The 25,482-nt window shown below is 36.7% G+C and overlaps 1 protein-coding gene and 1 long non-coding RNA gene across 6 annotated transcripts in view; one reads left to right on the plus strand and one right to left on the minus strand.

Moving 5' to 3' along the window:
• ATP6V1H (ATPase H+ transporting V1 subunit H) overlaps positions 1 to 25,482 on the minus strand; it is a 152,435-nt gene that overhangs the window by 75,622 nt on the left and 51,331 nt on the right. For all 5 annotated transcript variants that reach the window (XR_013178172.1, XM_077166757.1, XM_077166756.1 and 2 more), the window contains 2 exons: positions 17,167 to 17,264; positions 13,096 to 13,288 (listed from right to left, as the gene is read on the minus strand). Coding sequence is in view for 4 of the 5 variants with exons in the window: in XM_077166757.1 (XP_077022872.1) it covers positions 13,096 to 13,288; positions 17,167 to 17,264 (291 nt within the window). In the remaining variant the exon portion in view is untranslated. The remainder of the gene's footprint in view (positions 1 to 13,095; positions 13,289 to 17,166; positions 17,265 to 25,482) is intronic.
• On the plus strand, positions 10,322 to 14,760 carry LOC143688623 (uncharacterized). The gene is made up of 3 exons (XR_013178173.1): positions 10,322 to 10,426; positions 10,563 to 10,684; positions 12,652 to 14,760. It is a non-coding gene; the product is annotated as an uncharacterized LOC143688623 (long non-coding RNA).

Consider the following 25,482-nt stretch of genomic DNA (forward strand, 5'->3'; position numbering starts at 1 on the left):
ATAAAAAATGCAACATTTGAAAATTAAAAATTTGCTGAGTTGAAAAGCAGAATGGAGACAACAGAGGAGTAAGTGAATATAAAGACAAATTAATAAAAACGATCCAATTTCAAAAACAGATAGGAAAAAAGATACTTACCTCTCAAAAAAAAGTTACAGAATGCAAGGGGAAGGAAAAAGGTACAGAAAAAATAGCTAAAGATATAATGGCCAATGTTTCCACAAATACAGAAGCTCAGCAAACATCAAGAAGGATAAATTACAAATAAAACAAAACCTAGACACATCACAGTCAATCTGAAGAAAACCAAAAATAATGAGGATATTTTGAAAGCAAACAAAGAAAGACCATGTATTCTATACAGGGAAACAAATGAAGGCTGATTTCTCATTTAAAAGAATGGAGGGGGGTTCAGAAGACATTTAATATCTTTATATGATTCAAGTACTGAAAGAAAAAAAAGAGTGAACCCAGAATTTTATATTCTGCAAAAACATCCTTCAAAAATAAAGATGAAATAAAACAATTTTTAGATAAAGAAAACTAAGAATCTGTTGCCAGTTGATATGTATCAGAAATGTGCAAAAAACAGGAGTTAGCAAACTTTTTCTGAAAAAGGTTAATAATTATTTTAGGCTTTACAGTCTCTGTTGCAACTACTTAATTCTACCTTACTAGAGTGAAAGCAACCATGGAAATACATAAACAAATGAAGACAACAGTGTTCCTAAAAAGCTTTATTTACAAAAACAGACTATAGGTCATATTTGGCCCATGGGCTACTGCAGTCCGCTGACCCCTGAGCTAAAGGAAGTTCTGCAGAGGAAGGGAAAAAGTTCCATCAGATGGAAAGTTGGATCTTCAAGAGAGATCTGCAGATATAGCTAATAGTTTGGGTAAATATAAAAGACTATTTTTCTCTCTTAATTTCCAAAATATACATAAAATAATTTAAAACATTGTGATAGAATTTATAACATATGTAGATATAACAATATGACACCTATAGCATAAAAGAAAGGGAAACTGACCTAGATAAATGCAAGGTTCTTGCATTTTACATAAGGTAGTATATTATACAGTACAATTATAACATACACAATAAATTATATATAAAATATATATTACACTTCATGATTATAATAGGAAAAGTTAATGATGTATATATGATACCAAATAACCTCTAAAAATTAAAGTACTTCAAAGAGGAACAATTAAATAGCCAAGAACAGTTAAATAGCCAAGAGGAAATTAAAAAGGAATTCTAAAAATGAATTCACTTAACTCAAAAAGAAGACTAGAGAGGGTGCATAGGTAGCTCAGTGGTAGAATTCTTGCCTGGCATGCGGGAGACCCAGGTTCAATTCCCAGTCCATGCACTTTGCAAAAACATACAAACAAGCAAATAAACAAAATTTTTTTTAAACAATTCAACAAACGGTGTTGCAATAACAGAATACTCACATGGAAAAAGAATGAAATGTGACTCCCACCATACAGCACACACACACACACACAAAAAGAAGACTGAAATGGAACACAGAAAAGCAAAAAGCAGATGAGACAAACAGAAAATATAGGAGACCTAAATCCAACCATACCAATTATTACTTTAAATGCCAGCAGACTAAACACTCCAGTTAAGAGACAGAGATTACCAAAACAGACTTTTAAAAAAAGTGACACCCAAGTATATGTTGTCTACAAGAGACAAACTATAAAGACACAGGTAAGTTAAAACCAAAAAGATGGAAAAAGACATACCATGCTGCTGGTTTAAAATTGTTACATACCTCAGATAAAGCCATGCTTTCTTTCCTAATCCAATCTTATAGGGCAGACCTATTGCTTAGTATAGAAACTTTGATTGGCTGGTTTCCATGGAGATGTGACACACCCAACTGTGGGTGTGACCTTTTGATTGAACTGTTTCCATGAAGATGTGATACACCTAGTTGTTGGGTTGGATCTTTCGATTAGACAGAGATGTGGCTCTGCCCATTTAAGGTGGGTTTTGATTAGTTTACTAGGGCCCTTTAAAAGGAGAAACATTTTAGAGAAACATTCAGATGCAGAAGCAGACGCAGCCATTTAGAAATGCAGAAGCTCCAGGAAACACAGTTACTTCAGAACTGAGAAATGCCTAGGCACAGACATTTGGAGACACAGATATTGCCATGTGCCTTCCCATGAGATGCTAAGCAAGCCAGAACGCTGAGTTGTGTTTCCGGAGGAGCTAAGTGAAGGCCCACAGATGCTTAAGGGAGGAAATCACTGGCATCAAGAAGCTGGAAGCAACGAAACAGGGAACAAGGATCAGCAGACACCAGCTATGTGTCTTCCCATGTGACAGACATGGGCTTTTCTAGAGTCAAGATATCTTTCTCTGGATGGCTTCACTTGGTCATTATGGCCTTAGACTTGTAACTTAGTAAATTCTCTTTTTAAAAGCCATTCCATTTCTGATATATTGTATTCCAACAGAATTGAAAAACCAAAACACAATGCAAACTAGAAGTACAAGAAAGCTAACAGTCTATCTTTAATTAATAGACTTCAAGATAAAGAGTATTACCAGTGACAATAAAGGACATTTCACAATTACCCAAGGACCAATTCATCTGGAAGATGTAACATGCATAAACGTAATAATAACAGAGGTATAAAATACATGATGCAAAAAAAAAAAAAAAATACATGATACAAAAACTGACAGAACTGAAGGGGGAAACAGCCAAATCCACACTAACAGCTGGAGATTTTAACAGCTTTGTCTCTCAGCAGTTGATAGACCCACTAAACAGTACATACAGGAGCTGAATGACACCTAATTGACATTTACAGAACACTCTATCTGCAAAATGCACATTCCTTTAAAGTGTATATGGTACATTCACCATGATATACCATAAACTGAGCCATAAAACAATTCTCAAATTTCTAAGGACTGAAATCTTACATCTTCTCTGGCCACAATGAAATTCAATTAGAAACCAGTAGATTATGTAGAAAAATCGGAAGCATTTAGAAATTCATTTCTATATAATCCATGGGTGACAGAAGAAATCATAATGAATGACAATATTTTTAATGCTTGCTCCCTCTAATAAACTATCAGATTCTTATCAATAGGACCATACTAGATATCACACATTATTCTGAAATCACTTTCTTAATTCCCAGCTCCTGCAATAACTACTACCCCTACAAACTATTTTCTTTCTGTACAACTATGATTTCCTTCTAGACAAATCCTTTCTGAGTTCTTAAACTGTGGGAGCCCTTAAAGTCAGATAACCTCTTCCTTTATGAGACTCTTCCCATCTTCCTTGGCCTTTTTGAGATTTTGTTTGTTCTACTAAATTTTCTCTGTTCCCCTTTCCAGCTACTTTTCCTACTACTATCTCTTCTAACTTTAGAAACATAACAAAACTTTTTTGAGCATATGGTCTTTTGTCATTTTTACTACATATTTTTGTTGTCTGGATAATTTAACTTCATATTTAACGTATTATATTTTTACTATAACCTCGACATTCAAAATAACTAACATAGAACAGTCCTGTGGTATTCTGAAACAAAATCCCCTCTTAATTCTTCAAGACAATGATACCTTAAAGTTTAGTTATTTTTTACTCTCCCCTTTCCTTCAGCCCTATAGCACATCAATCATTAAGCCTTATCTATCCTTCCTTCAAAATATGTCTTAATTTCATCTCTCTATCTCAATATAAAAATGAAAACAAGGAATGAATGGGTTATGAAAAGCACTTAAGAAAACCAGATTTTCCAGAAACAACCTAGAAAATCTAGCAGCACTGCCCTCCGTAAAGATCCTAAGATTAAATGGTATATTCACCCACAACAAAATCAAAAGTGGCCAAGCAAGTTAAAGTATCATTTTGGCTTCTATCAAACTAATGGTACAGAGGAATTTTGACTTCACTGAGAACAAGATGGGATCAAGCTGACAACATAGACCTTGCCTTCACCCAAATCAAACTGCCAGCCTTGTCTTGTAAAACAGATATGAAAGAAGTGCTTCTTGAAACCATTTGTGCCAAAGACCAGTTCTGTTTTTATCCTTAATTCCCAATCATCATGAATTAATAAAATACAATAAAAATGAATTACTAAACAAATGGCTCCCCAGATATAAAATACAAATTTAAATTTTATATTATTAAATTCAAGAGACAAAATTATTCTATCAAATTCCTAGAATTCTCTAAATGCTTATTCTCGATTTGTTCTACAAGTTTGTTCTACCGAGCTCATGGCACCGGCACTGTACTGGTCTGTGGACCACACTGTAAGCAGCACTGAATTAAAAGACTCACTTGAAGATTTAAAATATCTCAATCTTGCTAGATCTCATCCAAATCTGATATCTAATAATAAGAGAAGTCTAGGTAGAATTCCAGAAATAGGGAGTGAGGGATAGACTTGAGAATAAGACTTCGTGATGGTGATACTTCCATCCCAAAGCCATAAGTACAACCCTGGCTATACCTAAACCAGAGCTGGCCTCTTCATAAGCATTCTGAGACTGACAGCCAGTACTGGAAAGTGTGCATATGTGCATGTCTGTGTCTGTGTGCAGGTGTGAATTAAACATCATGATTAATACATCTACTGAAAAGCAGAAACTCAATTTGGTGGTAGTTTTTCATAAATTTCTATCCTGTAAATCATAGTTGTAAAAATATCACTTACCTTATAATCTAACATATCACAAAGGCTTTTCACTAAGCAGAGCCAAAAGAGAAAAAAAACTCACAACAGATGTAAAACTGTACCCAACAAAGATGATCTTCCATATCATTCTCAGTCACAGCCTCAAAACATCCTAATTTATTTTCAGACCTAAAGATTGATGTATCAGTTTAACCAATAGCAACAACAGTGGCAGAGACCAGGAGTTCAACAACTGCTATAAATAAGTTAGACTGCTATTTTCAAAAATAAAATTCATCCAGCCAAATGAAAAAATAAAAAAAAGTAATTAGCAGTTGCTAGATTTGTTTGCTCACAGAAGTTCAGCAAGCTTCCAGAAGTCTTCAGTACAAAAATTTCCTTCCTGAGTTTCAGTGTGAGAGGATTAAAAAAATGCATGACTAGCTCATTTTCAAACAAGCTCACCAGTCAAATCTTTTTTATAGGTTATAGGAGTTTCAAAATCACCAAAAGAGAGAAAGAGAGTGAGAGAGAGAGAGAGAAACATTATTATTCTACCTGTTTGGTGGTCTGAATCAACAGGCTTTAGTTTGTTCATACTAAAAAATAGTTTGGCTCAATTGTGCACAAGATTTAGATGTCTGAAGACTTTATTCTGACTTAAGAGAAGGAAGGAAACAGAGGGTTTTCTTTCAGCCCTTATTATATAAATTTAATGTTTTTCATTATCCCAAATTTAGTTCAAAAGAGCAGAAAAACTATATTAGATATTGTTCTAGTTTGCTAACTGCTGGAATGCAATATACCAGAAATGGAATGGCTTTTAAAAAGGGGAATTTATTAAGGTGCAAGTTTATAGTTCTAAGGCTATGAAATTGTCCAAATTAAAACAAGTCCACAGATATGTCCAATCTAAGGTATCCTTCTTGGTTCAAAAAGGTCGATGATTTTCAGCGTTTGTGTCTCAACTGGGAAGGCACATGATGAACATGGCGAGTCCACTAGCTTTCTCTCCTGGCTTCTTGATTTATAGAGCTCCCCCAGGGGGCATTCTCCTTCATCTCCAAAGATCACTAGCTGGTACACTCTGTGGTTCTCTTGGCCCCATGGCTCTGCTCAGTTCTGCTGTGGCTTTCTCGTGATTCTCTCCAAAATATCTTCTCTTTTATAGGATTCCAGTAAACTAATCAAGACCCATATAGAATGGGTGGAGACATGTCTCCATCTAATCAAGTTTAATAGCCACAACTGATTGAGTCATATCTCCGTGGAGATGACCTAACCAAGTTTCCAGCCTATAGTGCTGAATAGAGATTAGAAGAAACCATCGCTCCCACAAGATTAATTAGGATTAAAACACGGCTTTTCTAGGGTACATAAATCCTTTCAAACCAGCACAGGCATTAAAATTTCTGACACTGGAGTAGGTCTATTTAAATAGCCTGAAATCCAAAATTGACAATGGAAGCCCAGAAATGGAATAATAAATGCAATACATCATTATAAACAGAAAAGAAAGAAACTGTAAACTTAAACAAGACTTTTAAATCTTGCTAAATATTAGTAAGATATTCATGCTCCCTCCTCTAAATCAAACAGAATAGCTCTGATTTTTGCCTGGGTTCAATATTAATTCTGCAAGAATCAACTTACAAGAGGCAAAGAACTTGACGGGACAAACTGCTCTTATTCTAGACTTTATGGAGAAAGACAGCAGGAGAATAAATATATATGGCATATTTATTATTGCCAGGCACATCACCTGTTATCTCATTTAATCCTTACCCAATCTTGAAGTATTATTGACCACCTTTCACAAATAGAGAAACAAATCGAGAGCTTAAACAACTCTCCCAACATTACCAAGCACTGGAATTCATATTTAGGTCCACCCACACCACAGCCCACATTTTTCCTTCTGCACCACACTGAACAGATTAGGGAAGAGCTAAACTACCTCTCAAATCTCCATAAAAAGTAGCTAAACAATCTAGAAAGCTCCCAACTCAGGTCAAAAGAAAAACTAAGAATCTCAGTCTGGCTCTACACTTCTTGTGCCTTTTGCAAGCTTTGTATATTGTAAGCATTCTTCATGGTGACTCCATCAAGACAAAGATTTAAACAATGCACAAAGTCCTTGAGAAAAGGACTTTTTACCTTATCATCTTTCCAGTAGCTATTCTTTGACATATAATTGATCTTCAATAAATACCTAATGCATTGATAAACTGACAGATAAACAAATGATCCATGCACAAAAGAAAAAAAGTGGGAGGGAGAGAAGGGGGCCTAAAGGTATGATTTAACTAGCATCAACCAACAACTCCACTATAATACAAAACTATATATACCTACTTCCAAAAGACCCTTTTGCACTACATAAAATAATGATCCAAAATGAAAAAAAATGGGTGGGAGGAGGAACTGAGTAGGGACAAAAAACTGAGAAGTGGGAAGCTCAAACCTACCATACAGATTATGTTTAAAAGCAGCTTATGCTGGGCTCTGACTTAAATTTCAAACCATTCCTAAAAGGTACTAGTATCTGACTTCTTTCTAGAAATTCACAGCACTTAAAATGATATCGAAATAATATATATAAAAGCCATGTAAGTTAGAAAAAAAAACACAAGAGAAGAGGTATTCTTTGAAACAACAGAACAGCTAAATAAGACCCTGAATTCTATGGTAATTCTCTTTCATACACCTTTATTTTCATCTCAAATAAACAAATTACCACAGCAACACAATTACAGAGGACTGCCACCAGAAATGATTTCATGATAGATTTTTACAATCTTCATCATTTGAAAAAGTAGATATTTTAGTTTCAAAAAAAAAAAATACAGAAAAGGACAGGGTAATACAAACTGTGAAAAATAATACAATTTACTTTCTTTTTAATTACTTAGGAAGCTGTCGAGCTTCTGAGTCTCCACAAGTAAGTCGTACCAAGAAAAAAATCTATAACAATTCAGAATATCTCTCTAGGATAATCTAACTGCAAAGACAGTGAATCAAGTATGATGATTTTTCCTATAAATTTAGAGATTACCAAATACATCTTATTTTCTGAAAAGAGATTTTAACACCAATATTACAGAGCTTCCAATTTAGAAAAAAACACCATGCACTAACAAAAACAGGGACACTCTCCCCGTATTCTTGTTTTCTGTGATACATTTTGTTAAGTGAGCTGAGTGAGAAGTTTAACGAACTTCTAGTATATTAGTAATCTTAACATAATCATGAAAACTAGATGTAGGAGACTTTGAGGTACACTCATTCTTGATGTTGCAGTAGCTCCAAGCTAGGAGATAACTCTGTTACAGAAAACAGAAAACTAATTACCATAGTTTTAAACATGGACACCAAACAAAGCAGCCAAAAGGAATTACTCAGCCAAAAAACGAAATCAATAAAAATATAAGTAAATTCAATACCACAACTCAACTCCTATGGGTTTTCTACTTTTTCTTGCAGTGGTGAGTTCGGTCACAAGCATTTCCTGAGGGCCTACTCATACCAGGTATTCATGCAGCACACATTTTTTTCAGAGGGCCTTATCATATGAACATCGCTAATGTCCAGTGAGGGATTTAGGGCAGACATTATTCTCACTTGACATGTGAAAAAACGGGACACACGGAGAAGTGAAGCAACTTGCCAGAGGCACAGAGACCAGCTCAGAACCCCATTAATAACAGCCCCCCACTCCACATGCCAGGCAAACACAAGCACGCAAACCTGAGTACATAGATCCTCTGCAGTAATTCACGCCAAGTGTCAGGCCAAACTGTGAAAACATGAGAATTTAGAGACTCCCTATAACTCTTCAACTTTTCAGTGCCTGCTGCAATTCATTCAGAATTGATCCCTCTTTTACAGGAAGGGAAGAGAGGTTATTAATTGCAGGTATTAAGCCCCCTATTCTTAACCCTCCACCTTCTTTTATATTCCTTTTACTCTTGCACATAACTTATCATTGCAGTGCACTGGAATTATTCATTTACATAGTCTGTCCTCTCCACTTAACTCCATGATGTTGGATTCAAGCGACATTTGGTCATCCGTGCTTCTCAATGATTAGCACAGTGCCTGGCAAATAAAAAAGACTCTAAGTTGTTACTGAATTAAATTGAGATTGAACAATAAAAGGAGACTAGCCGAAGACTCTATTCCTGTAATGTTTTATCTTTACTAAATAATAAGAATATGGATAATGAAACACTAAAGTAGAAAAAAACTACATAATATATTCAGTTTAGCTACTAAAATATTTCAGAGTAAAAACCTCATTAATACAGCCTACTCTGATTGAAGAACTGATTATCACTTTATCCGGACTAGAATGAAATTTACTGACAACCCACGTAAAGAGCACTCACTAGAAAAACAAACGGCAGAGCCAGCATGTTGAGAGAGAAGAGGAGGGAGAGACTATATTTACCTATTTTTTAGGATTGAACTTCTAAGGGCCACAGAACAATTTTTATATGAAGAAAGGATAATTATAAGGATAATCGAATGTACAGAGCAACACTTAGCCCACAGTTGGTTCGCATTTATCCTGTCTAGCAGCTCACACTTTTCATTTTACTTACTACTTTTTCCATAGAAATTTGCTAAACTTCACTTCTCAATGTTTTTAATCACTCACTCAACTTTGTTAGGCAGCTAGGAAAGACAGAAGGTTTAACACCATCAGCTGGCATTTTAAGCAACTCAACTTCCCTCTCACGTTACCTATGACTTTCTTTTTCATAGTTTCCTCCTTTTAATGCTACCTATAAGTTTATTTAAAAATGCATTGAGTCAAAAAAAGGAAAAAAAAAGAAACAGAGATGGTAGAGCAGTTAAGAGGATGGGTGGGTTTTGGAGTCTGACAGATATGACTGAAATTCCAATTTTATCATCTACTACCTGGGGAATTAATCTCAAAATTCTGATTTCCTGATCTATAAAATAAAAATACTAACAGAACCTATTGGGTAATTACAAAGATTAAATAAAGTAATGCATGAAAAATCATCCAATAAATAGCAACAATTATTATTCTAAGTATCAAAGACAGGTTAGCATAATGATTAAAGCATGAGTTATGCCTGCTCTGCCACTTCTAGCTATTTTGGCAAATCGCTTAATCTCTTTTGGCCTAAACCCTATCTCATGGAGTTCTAAGGAAGAAAAATTGCACAATACATTTAAAGAAATTACAGCAGTACCTGATACATAACAAGCTCCCAGTAAACACTGTTACCATTATTAACTATAGTATCTATAAAAGAGTAAATCTATAACACAGCAAATTTTAAAATGTAAAAAGTGATAATGCTATGAATAAGTGATTTTTAGGAGAAATATAAATGACTGATAAAAATATTAAAACATGTTCATCCTCATTATTAAAATAATTTAAATTTTAAATAATGATTTCATGTTCACCTACATTTTTTTGTAAAAATTAAAAGATGTTGGAGATGGCTCTCTGAAGGCTCGAGTGGTTGACTGTCAGCCGAGGGCATGAGAACTGGAACACTATGTTCAGCTGATGCAGAAAACTGCTAAAGCAAATGTTCTCAAGGACACTGACTCAAGAGCCCAAAGAGACCTGTATAGAGAGCATTCTGATAAGAAATAAACGGCTCCTGGGACAAGGAGCTGGGAACCAAACTTTGTAGTTTTGTAGGCATGACAGATATTCAAAAATAATCTTGCTTTGATTATACTCCCTAAAGCAGGTCCCATGTAAGACCACAATAAATATGTGATGTCAGTTTATTTGGGACTTTTACTCCTGATAAGCCTGAGTCCCCCAACCCCACTTAACTAACTTCTTATGTCTATCGTTTCTTAATGCTGCGTGGTGCCCCTTCTTCTCCAGGGAAATCCCGGCAACTGACACCCGAACAGAGAAAGAAGAAGGGAAGGCTCCAACAGATCGGAGGGGATTTTGATATGTTGCCAGGACCCAGACGGAGGGAGAGTCCGGACTCCAAGAACTTGGTAAAAGTCTTGTTCTGGGAATGTTTTAATCAGGTTACAATGCGGCAATATACTTCTTTGCAAGCTGACTATAAAACCTTGTTATATAAATTTATTAAAGGCAAATGGGGTGAAAGTAAAAAAGATAAACTCACAGAGTTATTTTGAATTATTCAGAAATACTGTCACTGGTTGCCAGAAAGAGGAAGCTTAGAACTTAAACAATAGTGTGAAGTGATAAAGGAATTTAAAAAGGTTTACAGAAAAGGGGAAGAGATTCCTGTTTCTATTTGGTCTTTGTGTAACTTAATTACAGCTGTATTACAACTACTTCAACATAGTAGCTCAGAAAATGAAAGTGATAGTGACCATGAAAGTGAAAGGCTAGCTGATGCTGCAGATGAAATAAAAAGGGAGGAAAAGCCCACTCCTTTTCATCTTGAGGAATTTCCTTTTTTGCCCTCTGTAGATAAATTATCCCGAAAAGGAATTTATTTTGAACAACCAGAATATACTCAGCGTCCTCCTCCTTTTGCTCAATTCCAGTTATATTGGAACCTGTTAGTTATTTTGGTAATGGTGCCTAACTACCAAACACTGTATGACGTCTACTGTGAACAGTATTGCTCTGTGAGTTTTTTTAATGACAGAATAATTAAAAAGAATCTTTGCTTGAGGAGCTCATTATGAATGACTGCTCTGTGTTTCACATTTCTGAGGAAAATTAGTCTTTAAAAAATTGATTCAGTACTGGGGAAGGTTCTGCATGCCTTTTTGCTGACTCTCCAATTTAAAAAGAATGATCTTCACAGTAAGGAATACCAAAGAAGCTAGTGGCAAAGTCACAACTGCAGTAGTTTTCTAAAAACTATTTCTTCTTCCAGTGTCTAAAATAAGGTTTTTCAATGTTTTAAGAAACTGTATTGCCTTAATAAATAGAGTATTTTAAATATATAATATTGATTTCAAGCACACACACAAAAAAATTAAAAGATAGATAGTATTAAATGCTAGTGAGAAAAAGGAAAAACAAACATACGCCCCATATATAATTCATGGAAATGTAAATTTGCACATTTCTGGAAGGTTTTGATTTAGCATTATCTACTGAAACTGCAAAACAATCAATTCCACAATTCTACCTCCTAAAACTATATCCAACAGAAATATTCCTTAAAGGAGACAAATGTATGTAAAAGAAACCAGAAACACCCTCCATGCCCAACAATAGGACACTGGTTAAACAAAACATTTCAAATCAGCAAGGAGGGATATAGCTATTAAAGAGAATATGGAAGGTCTACATATATGAAGATGAAAGCATATTCATTATATATTGTTAAGTAAGCATAAAGCTGTAGGACAGTATTCATAGAATGATGCTATTTTTATTTTTAAATAAAATTATACACCTCTTTATATATTTACCTCTCCAAGCTTAGAAAAATCTGAAAGATGTTTGTGGCTTTATTTGGCAACCATGACATCTACACTATTTTATATTTTTGCCATACATCTGTACTACTATTGATTTTTTATTTATTGTGGCTATTTAAAGAAAGCATAAGAACAAATAACAGTAAAAAGCATAGTTTCTGAAGCCCACAATCTAGATTCACACATCTACTGCCTCCCAGTAAGGCTCCCCCTCTGCATCCCCATTTGCAACATGAGAAGGCCGACACTTCTACTACTAATAACAATATACTAATAATAACAAAAATTGCTATGTTATAGGGTTTTTGTGAGTAGGAAATGAATTAGGAAATGGAAAGCTCTTGGAAGGATGCATGACACAGAGTAAACACAATACAAGATATGATCAACTATTATCATTCTTGGATAAGTTTTTCAAGACACACTAGATAAACCAAGCAATCCCCCAGAAGCCTATCTAAATTCTATCGCAACACATAAAATTATCAATAGGCAATTGGTATAGCATATATACTATAACCATTAACGATATTTTATTTCTGTGTTTTGAGATTACTCTAAGGATTGAAGACATCTTATGGTCCTTTACAAGAGACCGTGTGGCACGATGGAAAGCCTGGAGCAAGGAGACGGCACCATTCTTCTCTAACCCTCAACCACCTTGACTGCTAAAAGACAGAAGTTGCCTTAGATAATCTTTAAAGTCTCTTCTAATGTCAAAGTTCTAACACCCTGATAGGACAGCTTTACTGTTTAAAAGAATTACAGATTTCTCTACAAGCATTCTATAACTCACACATTTGATTCATTTAAATGCCTTCATTGCACCCATCCAATTCCCCCAAGCCTTAAACACCAATTAGTGATAGTTTTCTCCAGAGTTTTATATCAACATGGAGAACAGGTGATTTTTTTCCCACCTATTAATATCCTCAAATATACTATGCACTGAAAATGTCTAACACACACACACATACACACATATACACACTTACACGGAATGCTGCCAGAATGATTCTTGTTACTTTCTCTTTGACAGACTCTTGAAGGATATCAGACAAAACCGGAATGATGTTGTAGCGCCGCAGGTGTTCACACATTTGAGGACTGAATGCCAGGAGCCATATTGAAAAAATCATTTGATACTGCAGTTGAAAACCACACTTGTTACTCAAAACTCCCATTATGCTGAAAAAGAACACATATTTAGAAAACACGTTGTTAATATAGCCCCATAAGAAAGAAAAATTCATTGATTATTCATCTCTTTTTGCACTAATAGAAAAAGTGCCTGGATTTTATTCATTTTTCTTTCTGATAGCAATAATAAGAAGCTAGACCCTTACTCATAGAATACTTTCTTCCATCATAGCTTCACTTAACCTCATCTCTCAGGAAGCAGCTACACTTGCTACAGGGAAGCAATGAGGAAGATAACAAAGACTTGCAACACAGCAGAGAGAAAGGTAAGAAGAATATGAAAGACACAGGAGAAGCAAAAATCAATATGACTTGGTGGCAAAATGGATATGATTCTTGGTGAAATCAAATATATCAAGACCTTGATTCTGAGCACCAAGACGGTCATTTATAGCTTTAAAGTACAGAGGAAAGTCAGAGAAAAGAGGGAATGAGTTTGGAGGAAACCTGCTCTGAGTCTGAATTTAACACAGTCAATCACTGAATGACTTCAGAGGCTTCCAGTTTGACCTTTCACTTTACTGATAAGGAAAACTGGAAAGCTACATGGAAATAAAAGACATTACACCAAAGAAGATAATCTGTAATAACAGAAGAAGAAAGCTAAGGAAATTTCCCTGAGGAATGCCTACATTCAGACAACAAGGGCAGATATATTATACATGTACTTAAAAATTACCCAAAAAGAGACTTTGGTTCATAAGACCTAAAGTCCTTAAGGGGAGCTCAGGGACAGTACCCTGTCACAGAAACCAAGGTAGAAAGATTTCAAAGGTGGAAATGGTCAACAATGACGAACACTCCACAAAAGTTGAAAAGAGTTTAAAATTTCTCTACAATATACACGAATCTATTAAAAAGGTCAGTCAATCTTCTATATCCAAATATTAACCACTAGAAAATGCTCTTATGAAACAAAATAAAATTCTATTTACAGGAATGAGGAAGGGATTCATTTAGAAAAAGAACCCTAACTCTGAATACAGTGTCCCATGAAAAAGAACATGCTAAAGGGACTCAAAGGATGTAAAGGCCCAAGATAAACCTTAATATAGTAACTTAACAAATAGTTGTTGAAGATGGCTGTGGAAGGCCCAGTACATGGCAAAGCACAGGAATTTATGGTGGGCATAGTAACTAGGTTCAGATGTCAACTTAGCCAGGTGATGGTACCCAGATGTTCTGCTGCTGTGGACTTAAATCATCAGCACGTGAATTTTGTCTATGGCTGATCATATCTGCAGTCAGCTAAGGGGAGTGCCTTCCACAATGAGTGAGGCTTAAAAGGAGGAGTCAGAAGAGAGGAGCTCAAGGCCAGCTCAGACCCAGATGTTTGGCAATGCAGAAAGGAACCACCCCAGGAAAAGCTGTCTAAACCCAGAAGCGGGGAGAGAAGCCTAGCAGACATCATAGTGTGCCTTTCCACGTGACAGTGAAAGCCAGAGGAAAGTCAGCTTCCCTTCCTCTGAAAAACTATAAATTTGTAACAAAATAAATTTCCTTTATAATAAAGCCAGTCCATTTCTGGCATTCTGCATTCTGGTAGCATTAGCAAACTAAAACAGTAGGCAAACACAGACACCATCCATGCTCTCAAGGAGCTCAACATATAGTACAGATGGAGGGAAGGAGTCCCCAGTAGAGGGAACTGGCACTGAGCTGGCAAGGGGAAGTGCATGACCCTCTAAATTCTAGCTAACCCTCTCATCACTGAGGCAAGTTAAACATGACTGTTGTATTCAAACAAACAACAAGAACAAAAACCAAATCTATAAGTTTAGTGTTGTAAGTCACTGAAGTTACAAAATGATGATGCAGAACTCTAACTGCTATCTTTGTTAGGCATTTAATACTGACTAGACTGTACATTTCTTGAAGGAAAGGGCTATATATCTTTCTTTCTATTTCCCATAATATGTAGCACAGTATTATGCACAGAATTCATTAAATATGAATAAATGCTAAATCTAAGATGAGAAAACTAAGGTTAATGAAGCCAAAATAATTACTTAGAACAGTTTGTTTTTTATTAAGTTCGTTTGTTTTGTTTTGCTTTAAATGAAACCAATGTAAGGAGAAGGGGTTGAAAACAGTGGCTTACTGGCCAGCTTTTAGATGCTGCTCTTTAAAGTCATAGAGCACCTCATCACTCATTCTCACCAGAATGTATGTAATGCTTTTCTTTTCAAATCTCATCTTTAATTTATATATTACTTTACACTTTGAATTTGTGGAAGTAAATAGCCCCAGCAAAAGTCTTCTTCTAGCTCCAGGATTTAAAAACTCAAATGCTAGCTTTCAGATTTGCTAGTAAAGGCAACAACACAGAACATAATGCAAAGTATATTTTTGGTCCTATATGGGTACAGAATTACTCAGAACTATTCATTTTCTGCCCATAATGGTAATTGTGAAGGTCTTTCACAATTATTAGATTGATCAGTACATGAAAACAAAGTCAGAGAGCATCCTATTCCCTAACACTGAGGGTAAAATTGGTCACATAATTAAAATCTCACTCTGTGAATCTTTAAATGACTACACTGTAAATGAATTTTCTCAAACTCAAAAATTGATGAGTGACAACTATATTTCTAAGGACAAAAAAGAAATACGGTATTCTCACCTAGTTAGCCATAGAACATTGAAAGACTTTAAGATAATATTTTGCAGCAAGAATCTGGGCCTTCTCATTTTCCTAAAAGGACATGTGTGGTTCTAATTCATCTGTCAGAATGTTCTTGCACCAAAATCTACCTATGATAAAGAGTGCGCTATATTTTAATACTTATTAAAAATTATAATAGTTTTTTCTCAAACCCTTTAGTCTTAATTCTGTTAATTATTTATAAAATAACTAAAAATATTTTTTTAAATGCTCAGTGTACACAGACGGCAAATTGTGATGTATTTTTCAGTATACTGACAGCTTAAAAAAAATAGATTAAAAAGTCACAGATCAAGAAAAGAATAACTAATTTATTGTGTCAATGGTTATTAACTAGTTCATGATAATTCAAATGCAATTCACAAGATGAACCATTTGCTGAAGTGAGTTGGCTAAGAACCTGCCCACAAATGTTGGCTGAGGAGGTCTAGCAGAGTTGGCGCTTTGGCAGGTATGCTCCCAGCACTAAAGGCAGACGCATCACCCATTTGAGTGGGTGGGTGACTCCATAAAGATCATTCAATCAACTCTCCTAGCTCCTTGCTCACCCAGCAAACTTCTCTTGATCATTTAGCTTCCTGTATAGATTTTCTAACAGAGAAGCTATACCCTTATTAACTGGAAACAGCATTTGGTTTAAGAGCAGTTCAAGCTCTCATGAATAAATAAATTGGTCAGAAATCAGGAGTTCACTTTTTGTTTTGGGGGTTTTTGGTTGTCTATTTATTTGAATAAGTTTGTTAAACATGAGGAAACGCTCCTTAAAGTTTCTGGTCATGCAAATTATGACCCCACAAAGATAATGGCTAATTATATGGTACTATAAAGAATGGTTTATATTCACAATTTTCTGGGTAAGACCGTTTCTTATTCATTTTTGCCACACTCACAAGATACTTTCATAATTGTTTTTGCTTTGCATTCTGAGTATCTGTAATTTGTTCTGTCAAGTGTTAAGTTTTTATGAGGCCATAGCCTCATAGAAGAGCACAGACTAAGTGAGGGAAAGGAGAAACAGTTTCAAAGTTATTGACTTTCTAAGGTTACCATACCTATTAAGAAAGTTAACATAATCCAATGCTAAATACAAAACAAAATAAACAGTTCTTTTAAATGACTAAAAGGATTAATTTCTTTGAAAATGTCAAGGAGAGATGCTTTTAAATGTAATTCTATCTTAAAGTAAAAGAGCACTCACCAGTTCACCCCATCTGCTTCTACCCAGGCAAAGCGGTACTCATTAACCCGGAGCATCAGCTGAAGGCAGCCAGCAACACACTGCACGTACTGAGAGCTCTACACAAGAAGAAGTGCAAGGTTTTAACACTGAAAAAAATTTTAAGTCATGTGATCATGGGTACATGTTTCTTTAAGAAAAGTCTGGCTTTTTTCTCGAGTTCGTTAGCATCAGAACATACGAAATTCTCTAACTTCTTTTCAAAAAGTTGATTCTCATCTTGGCTTTTATCTATTATCTCTCAGAAATGAAGACTATTTCATCCTTCAAATTAAATACCCCAATTCAAGACCACTTAATACACAAGATTAAATATTTCTTGATTAAAGAAATCAAGGAACAAAGTACTTTCTCTCTGATATGGCCTCATAAATAAGCATATTGTCTTGCAAAGTTTCCCTTATCCCTGAATAGAGACACTATATAGAGAATACTGCTCTACATAATTACAGAAATAGCAAAGAGCAACAATAACATTAACAAAGAAAGAAGTGTGTGCTTTGAGACAGATCCACATTTGAATGGCCTTGGGCAAGTTATTAAACCTCTCCAATACTCAGTTTCTTCAGTTTTAATGGGGACAACACTGCCAAGTACCTTGATGGGGTACTGCTAGGATTAAGTGAAGTAATTCATTAGCACACAGTGAGACACATGGCAACTCAATAAATCGTAGCTTTAAAAAAACTATACAACATAGAAAAAGTCTAATTGAACACCTGAAAAGACTGCCAATGATTTTTAAAACTGTCAGTGCTGTAGCACCCTCTCATAAATATTACGGTTAAATCTGAAACTTGAAATAAACAGGAATAATACCCCCAGGAATTTGTAGTCCTGCCCATTTTACCAAAGCTAGGAAGAGCATCAGGCCTGGGCTCTTCTCTAATTGTTTACAATGAGCCCTATACACAGAAGCGGAGGGAGAGGAATTTCAGACTCCAACCTAAAGAAAGAATATGCTGTAAAATTTATATTTTTGGTACTAGATTATCTAATCTAACTTGCATGGCCCGCTTATTTAAATACCACAATTACAGGGAACCTTGAATAGAGAGAGAGATCTTGTTGGTTTGTGCTGGTTAGTAGGATACCCCCATACATACCAGAGTAATCTGGGCAGAAGATTAAAAGCATTTTCAAAGTATCCTTGAGGGACTAGGGAAAAAAATAGAAATAATAAACTTCCCCATCTGGAGAAGACCTGATATTCTCACAATCATTGGGGACTGCCAATCTGATGAGCCAAACCCTCAATCTTGGGGCTTGCCCTTATGAAACTTATTCCTGTAGAGGAGCTAAGCCTACTTATAATTATGCATAAGAGTCACCCCCAGAGAACCTCTTTTGTTGCTCATATGAGGCCTCTCTCTCTCAGTCAAATCCACAGGTGAGCTCATCGCCCTCCCTTCTAAGTGAGACGTGACTCCTAGGGGGTATATCTCCCTGACAATATGGGAAAAGACTCCAGGGGACAAGCCTGGCCCTGGCATCTGGGGAGTGTAAAAGTCTTCTTGACCAAAAGGGGGAAGAGAAATGAAACAAAGTATCAGTGGCTAAAAGATTTCAAATAGAGCCAAGAGGTCATTCTAGAGGTTATTCTAATGTAGTATATAAGATATCATCCTTTCAGTTTTTGGTATATTGGAGTACCTAGAGGGAAATACCTGAAACTGCTGAACTGTAATCTAATAGCCTTGACTACTGAAAATGACTGACTAACTATAGAATTTTTAAAGCATGACCACGTGATTGTGAAAACCTTGTGAGTGAAACCCATTTTATTCAGTGTATGGACAGATAGGTAAAAAGAAAAAAAATGACAAAAAATAAATAAATAATGGGGGGTGATTTTCATGTTCTTTTTCACTTATTTTTACTTTTATTCTTATACGTATTTTTTGGAGTAATAAAAATGTTCAAAAACGGATTGTGAAAACGACTGCACAGCTACATGATACTTCGAACCACTGACTGTACAATTTGGCTGGTTATATGGTATGTGAATACATATCTCAATAAAATTGCATTAAAAAAAGAAGACAGGGCAGTGCGATGGTGGCCTGTCTGCCATACCAGAGACCCGGGTTCAATTCCTGGTGTCCGCCCATGTAAAAAAAAAAAAGAACATGCTAAATTTTAAAAAATAGAGAATCATGGATATTACATAAATTCACAAAAACCTAATATACTTAACTCTGCTTCCTAATTTAAACAAAGTTCATAAAAACCTACCACCTCAATTCTAGGCACTCAAATTACAAAATCACATTGATATAAGTACATTTAGTGGAATAGTCAAAAGGTTATCAAGAAAAAGTTATCTTAAGGTTTTATCAAGCAACTATTAAATACAGTTCCACAAAAGTCCAAGATATCCAGCAATATAACTTGCCTGAAACATCAAAGCATTAGCAGAAATTAATGACCAAAAAAAGTACATTTTCAACTCTAATTGGGAGTTGAGTTGAAACTTATATTTTGGGAAAAAAAAAAAAAAGCATGGATTTTTCCAATTAAGCTAGCAGGAACAGCCCTTTCTGAAGGAGAAATTCCATGTTTTTTTTAGAAAGAGCAAATTTTCTAGACACAATAAATAAAAAGGCAATCTAGTTATTTCTGAATTCTGAGATGCTGCACTTTGTGTATAACCTGGTTGTTCCAAGGAACTTCGGGTATTTGTGTGACACCTGAGACTCAGAGCTAGAGTTTTACAGCTATGACAATCAGCATTACCCCATGCAACAACTATTTAAAAAGTTGAAAAAGAGATCAGACTTCAGTTAGAGATATGAATGAAGCAGATCTGGTTAGAACTAAGGTAAATCTTAGTTTTACCTTACAGGTAAAACATACAGGGTAAAGGATGTTATCGACTGTATTTAAAAACTTCAACTTATGTGAGAGATCAAAGAAGACATGTTTATTTAGTGCAAAATTTATATTTTCTGTAGCATACTATTTAATTCAACTTGTATCATCAGTTTATTCAAATACCATAATTACATGGAGCCTTGGGCAGAGAGTGAGATCACATTGGTTTGTACAGGTTAGTGTGATGCCCCAATACATCCCAGAGTAATTTGGGCAGAAAATAAAAAAGCATTTGCAAAGCTCCCTGCAGGGACTGAGGAAAAATGTAGAAATATTTAACTTCCCCTCCTGGGGAATTCCTGACATCCCCACAAGCACTACCAATTGGCCGAGCCCTTAATCTTGGGACTTGTCCTAATGAAACTTATTCCTACACAGGAGAAGCTAAGCCTGTTTATAATTCTGCATACAAGTCACCATCAGGAACCTCTTTTGTTGCTTAGAAGTGGCCTCTGTCTCTAAACCAAGTCAGCAGGTGAACTCACTGTCCTTCCTGCTATGTGGGACATGATTTCCAGGGGTATAATCTTCTTGGCAGCATGGAATATGGCTCCCACACATGAGCCTGGTGTCAGCAACACAGAATTGAGAAAACCTTCTTGACCAACAGGAGGAAGAGAAATAAAACGAAATAAAGTTTCAGTAGCTGAGAGACTTAAAATAGTCGAGAGATCATTCTGGAAGTTATTCTTTTACATCATACAGATATCCCTTTCTACTTTTTAGATATTTCTTTTTAGTTTTTAGTGTATTAGAACAGCTAGAAGGAAATATCTGAAACTGCTGAACTGTATTCCAATAGTGTTGATTCTTGAAGATGACCTGTATAACTATATAGCTTTTATATGTGTACATGTGATTGTAAACTTTGTGACTGATACTCCCTTTATCTAGTGTATGGACAGAGGAGTGAAAAAACAGGGACAAAAAAATAAATAATAGAGGGATATAGAAGGTATGGGATGTTTTCAGGTGTTTTTCATTTTTATTTTTATTCTTATATGTATTTTATGGGGTAATGAATATATGTTCAAAAATTGGCTGTGGTGATGAATACACAACTATATGATGATACTATGAACCAGTGGTTATACACTTTGGATGACTGTATCGTATGTGAATACATCTTCATAAAATTGCATTTTTAAAAAAAAAAAAAAAAGGCAATCTAGGGTACTTGCTCCTCTTCCATATATCATCAACATCCTCACAACATAAATATTTTTTGGTTCACTGTAAGTCTTTCTTTTCGGAGTCCGTTTACCAAGATATGTTGGAACACATGGTACATTTCAAGTATGCATTCTTTGTTGGTGTCAGTACCTTCATTATTCAAATAATAAATAAGGTTATAAAACACACTGTCCTAAAACCGACATTAGTCTGTCTTATCATACATGGTAAGACATTTCAAATATCATTCCAGAAATAACTTAAAAGCAGAGAGTGAAGACAATGCTGGAAACAATGGAATCATTACTTTCAATTAAATGAAATAAATAACATTGCTTAACTTTTATTTATATTATCATGTTAGACTCATGTGTATTTAATTATTCAATAATTTTTCTAAGGGAAAATAATCAGCTTTGGATCAATTCAATCAGCCACCATCTCTCAATCCTACAGCACAGTATTTCAGCCCTGCTGGAGAAAATCACATAACCATAAGAGGTCATTAGGCAATTCCCTCCTGTTCTTTCCATCAGTCTCCAGTTATCTCACAGGTCCTTCTGTCCAACACCTCTCCTCACCCTCAGGAGACAAATGAGAAAAGGTGAGACCACTAGTTAGAGATTCACTGCCTACATCTCAGCCTCCAAACTTACCTACATGTACAGATATTTTTACCTTGTCATCACCAAGGAGAGACAGGTGGACTTCTCCCCACTCTGTCTCCCATTCCTCCTACATAATACTCCACGGGTCAGACTCCTCTCCTGGATCTTCAACCTCACTCTTTCATTGGCTTCCTCTCCTCAGCCCCCAAATAAATCCAATCTTTTCCCACATCAAAGGTATCCCTAGACCCTGAGGCAATCTCTGCATTGCCACCTTTCTTCTTCCCAATACACTGAAGGTTTCTTGAAAGAATTATTACTAATTTTCTAACCTCTCTTCTTTCTCATCAATTCACTAACATGCAAATGCTGGGATCACTAATGACCTTAAAATTGCCAGTTCCACCAGTACTGAGAATCAGACCCAGATTTCCAACTACTTACTGGAAAGTTTTTGACCCATTATCCATTCCATCTGAAACAACTCACCTATGTCAACTCTTAGGTTAAATGTTAATTCCTACACCATGAAAAAAGAAGGCAATACAGTAAAATGGTTAAAAACAAAAGGCTCTGGGGTGGGTCATGGTGGCTCAGCAGGCAGACTTCTCTCCTGCCATGCTAAAGACCAGGTTTGATTCCCGGTATCTGCCCATGCAAAAAAAAAAAAACAAAAAACTCAGAAATCAGCCTGCCACAGACACTTACTAGCTCTGTGACCTTGAATGAGCTTTGATTTGTAAACTGAGGATAAGAGGAATAAATCCTATGGGTTGGGAGATAATTACATTAGTTAATGAATGGTACCCACCACATAATATTCAACATAGTTTTGCACCTGCTGCATCTACTATTGTTATATTCTGATTTCTCCAGATAGAAATAATTACTTACACAGCACAACATATATATCTCTATTCTACCTCTTCATGCATTTGTGTACATGTGTGTTGTGCGTGTGTGTATATATATCAATCATCCCCATTAGACCAGAAAGCAAAAAATGAGTCATTTTTTTAATCTCAGACATAATGCACCATCACTGATAAATAACAGCACTTTAAAAATGTTTGTTTGCTAAATTAATGATTAATATTCATTCTATTTCATTGTATTTCCTTTATTTTGTCCCAATGAAGTCATTTTCATTTTCTCCCTAGCAATATATTAAAAATAAATACCCCAAAATTCCATATTATCATCTCCCTAATAATACAGAAAATTAACTTCCACACTGTTCTATACAAATACTCAGCTTGATATTTTCTTGCTGCATATATTTTTTGCTAAAACTTCCTAATCTACTAGTAAACATTATAACATTTCAAAAGTATCCTTGGCCTGCCTCTCACTGCTCACCTCAGGACGCCCAAGCCCAGCTCCTGGCCTGCACGGCCACTGCTACCTGAGCCTGATGAAATGTTTGAGGTCCTCACTGTTGCTGAAGCACAAGAGGACCCTGGTCGACTCTGCTTCACCCTGGTGGCCCTGGGTCACAGTCTGTTGTCCATTCACCGCATTCCTCTTCTCCTTCCTTCAGTCCCTGCTCTTCCACTCCATGGAGACAACTGTCACATGCAGTGGGTTGCCTAATTACCTGCCACCAGTGAGCTCGGCCATCGGCAGGGAGCTGCCCCAGCACTACCTGGGGCCCTTCAGCATCAGCCTGCATTCAGCACCCATTTTTTGGTGGCCTTCACTTCCTGCAACCACTACCTCAGCTGCAGCTGCCCATGCCCCAGTACCACAACCTCAGCCTCATGTCAAGAACCTCAGGCTGCTAGTGCTCACCTATGTCTCCTCCTCCGAGGACATCACCATGCACAAAAATACTTTAACTGTGCTCATTGCCTCATCCGTCAGTCACTTGCTCATGACATGCATTCTCTGGCAACTGACCAAGAAGCACAGTCAGTCGGGAGGATCTTTGGAATAGGACTCTGGAATTCCAAACAGTGGCAAACAGTGACTGCAAACAGTGCCTCTTCATTATCAGCTTCATATCCTGCTTCACAGTGTTGGCTGGCTGCTGTCGGTACAATGTGTATCATGAGGCCGGAGTGTACATCCTTTTTGCCATCCTCTTCTGCACCACTGTTCTGACCGACACGGCACTACACGTGACAGCCTGGTGGGACTTCAGGATAAGGGGCTGCTCCTTACCTTCCAGCCTGAGGAAAATTATTCTGAACCCTGCTGGGGAAGCGGCAGCCCACTGCCAGACAATAAGAAACAAGGTCTCACTCTGGCTTTTCCTATACCCCATGTCCTCTCTAGGGCCCTCTGAAGCCAGGGTAGAAGAGCAAGGGCAGAAAGACACAGGACAAGGCTTGGTCCTCGTCCCAACTGGCTTCTTTCTCACCCCTGCCTGAGAAGTTCCAAGAAGCTGGGTCAGGTAAGAGAGTTCTACCATTTGGGATTAAAAAAAAAAGTTCTAAGTTCACCACCACCACATTCTTGGTCCTTACAGAGCCACCCACTTAGGTCAGGGGGTGCTACCAGAAAACACAGCCTTTTCTCGCCACAGCATCATTCACTTGACTAACTTGGCTTAGGATCTACAGTGCACAGCCAGGTCTATGACAACTGTCCACTGCTAACGTAGCCCAGGTGCTCTAGCCCTAACCTCACCTCTTTGATTCAGTATGTGCCCCTGGGCATACCCTTGCCTAGTTGAACCTCAGTGTGTACAATGAAGGAGGATGGAAGAGTGCTATAAGATTTCCAAGGGCTCTGTCAATTTGTGGTTCTAATGTTAACCTGATACTTTGAGTATCCTATACCCAAGAAATAAACTCTTCTAGAAAAAGCACCTGGCACAGCATGTATTTCCTTTTCTTTCTGAAATCTATGGCTGACAGCCCCTTCCTTCTCTGCAAATGTTGGGGGGGGGGGGGCCTTAGAGGTACAGATTCCTACCAAAAAGGGCTCAGTGGTATCCCCTCATCCTCTCTACTGCCACCAACAACAAAAATTAACCCTGAAAGTGAGTCATCGCAGACCAGCACCTCCGCCACATCTGGCAGAAATGCACGAAGGAGAGAAAGTGAGAAATCTCTGGAAAATGAAACACTCACTAAAGAAGAAGACTGTCATTCTCCAACTTCTAAGCCTCCCAAATCTGATCAGCCTCTAAAGGTAATGCCAGCCCCTCCACCAAAGGAGAATGCTTGGGTGAAGCGAAGTTCTAATCCTCCTATTTGATCTCAGAGTTCAGACACAGAGCAGCAATCTTCTACAAGTAGTTGTGGAAAAGTACCTTCAGCTCCACCATTTGAGGAAGGACCAGCAAGAAAAGATGAAAACAAAGTAGATGGGGTGAGCGTCCCAAAAGGCCAAAGTGGGAACTCCATCCGTGGTCCAGGAGATGGAGGGAGCAAAGACCACTGGAAGGAGTCTGATAGGAAAGATGGCAAGAAGGATCAAGACTCCAGATCTGCACCTGAGCCAAAGAAAACTGAAGAAAATCCAGCCTCTAAGTTCAGTTCTGCAAGCAAGTATGCTGCTCTGTCAGCTGATGGTGAAGATGAAAATGAGGGGGAGGAATACACCGAATAAACCTCTACATCCTGTGCTTTCTCCTAGTCTCACTCCATCCTGGAACATTCAAGAGCAAATCAAA

Source organism: Tamandua tetradactyla, chromosome 6 (assembly GCF_023851605.1).
Source record: "Tamandua tetradactyla isolate mTamTet1 chromosome 6, mTamTet1.pri, whole genome shotgun sequence".
NCBI lineage: Eukaryota > Metazoa > Chordata > Mammalia > Pilosa > Myrmecophagidae > Tamandua > Tamandua tetradactyla.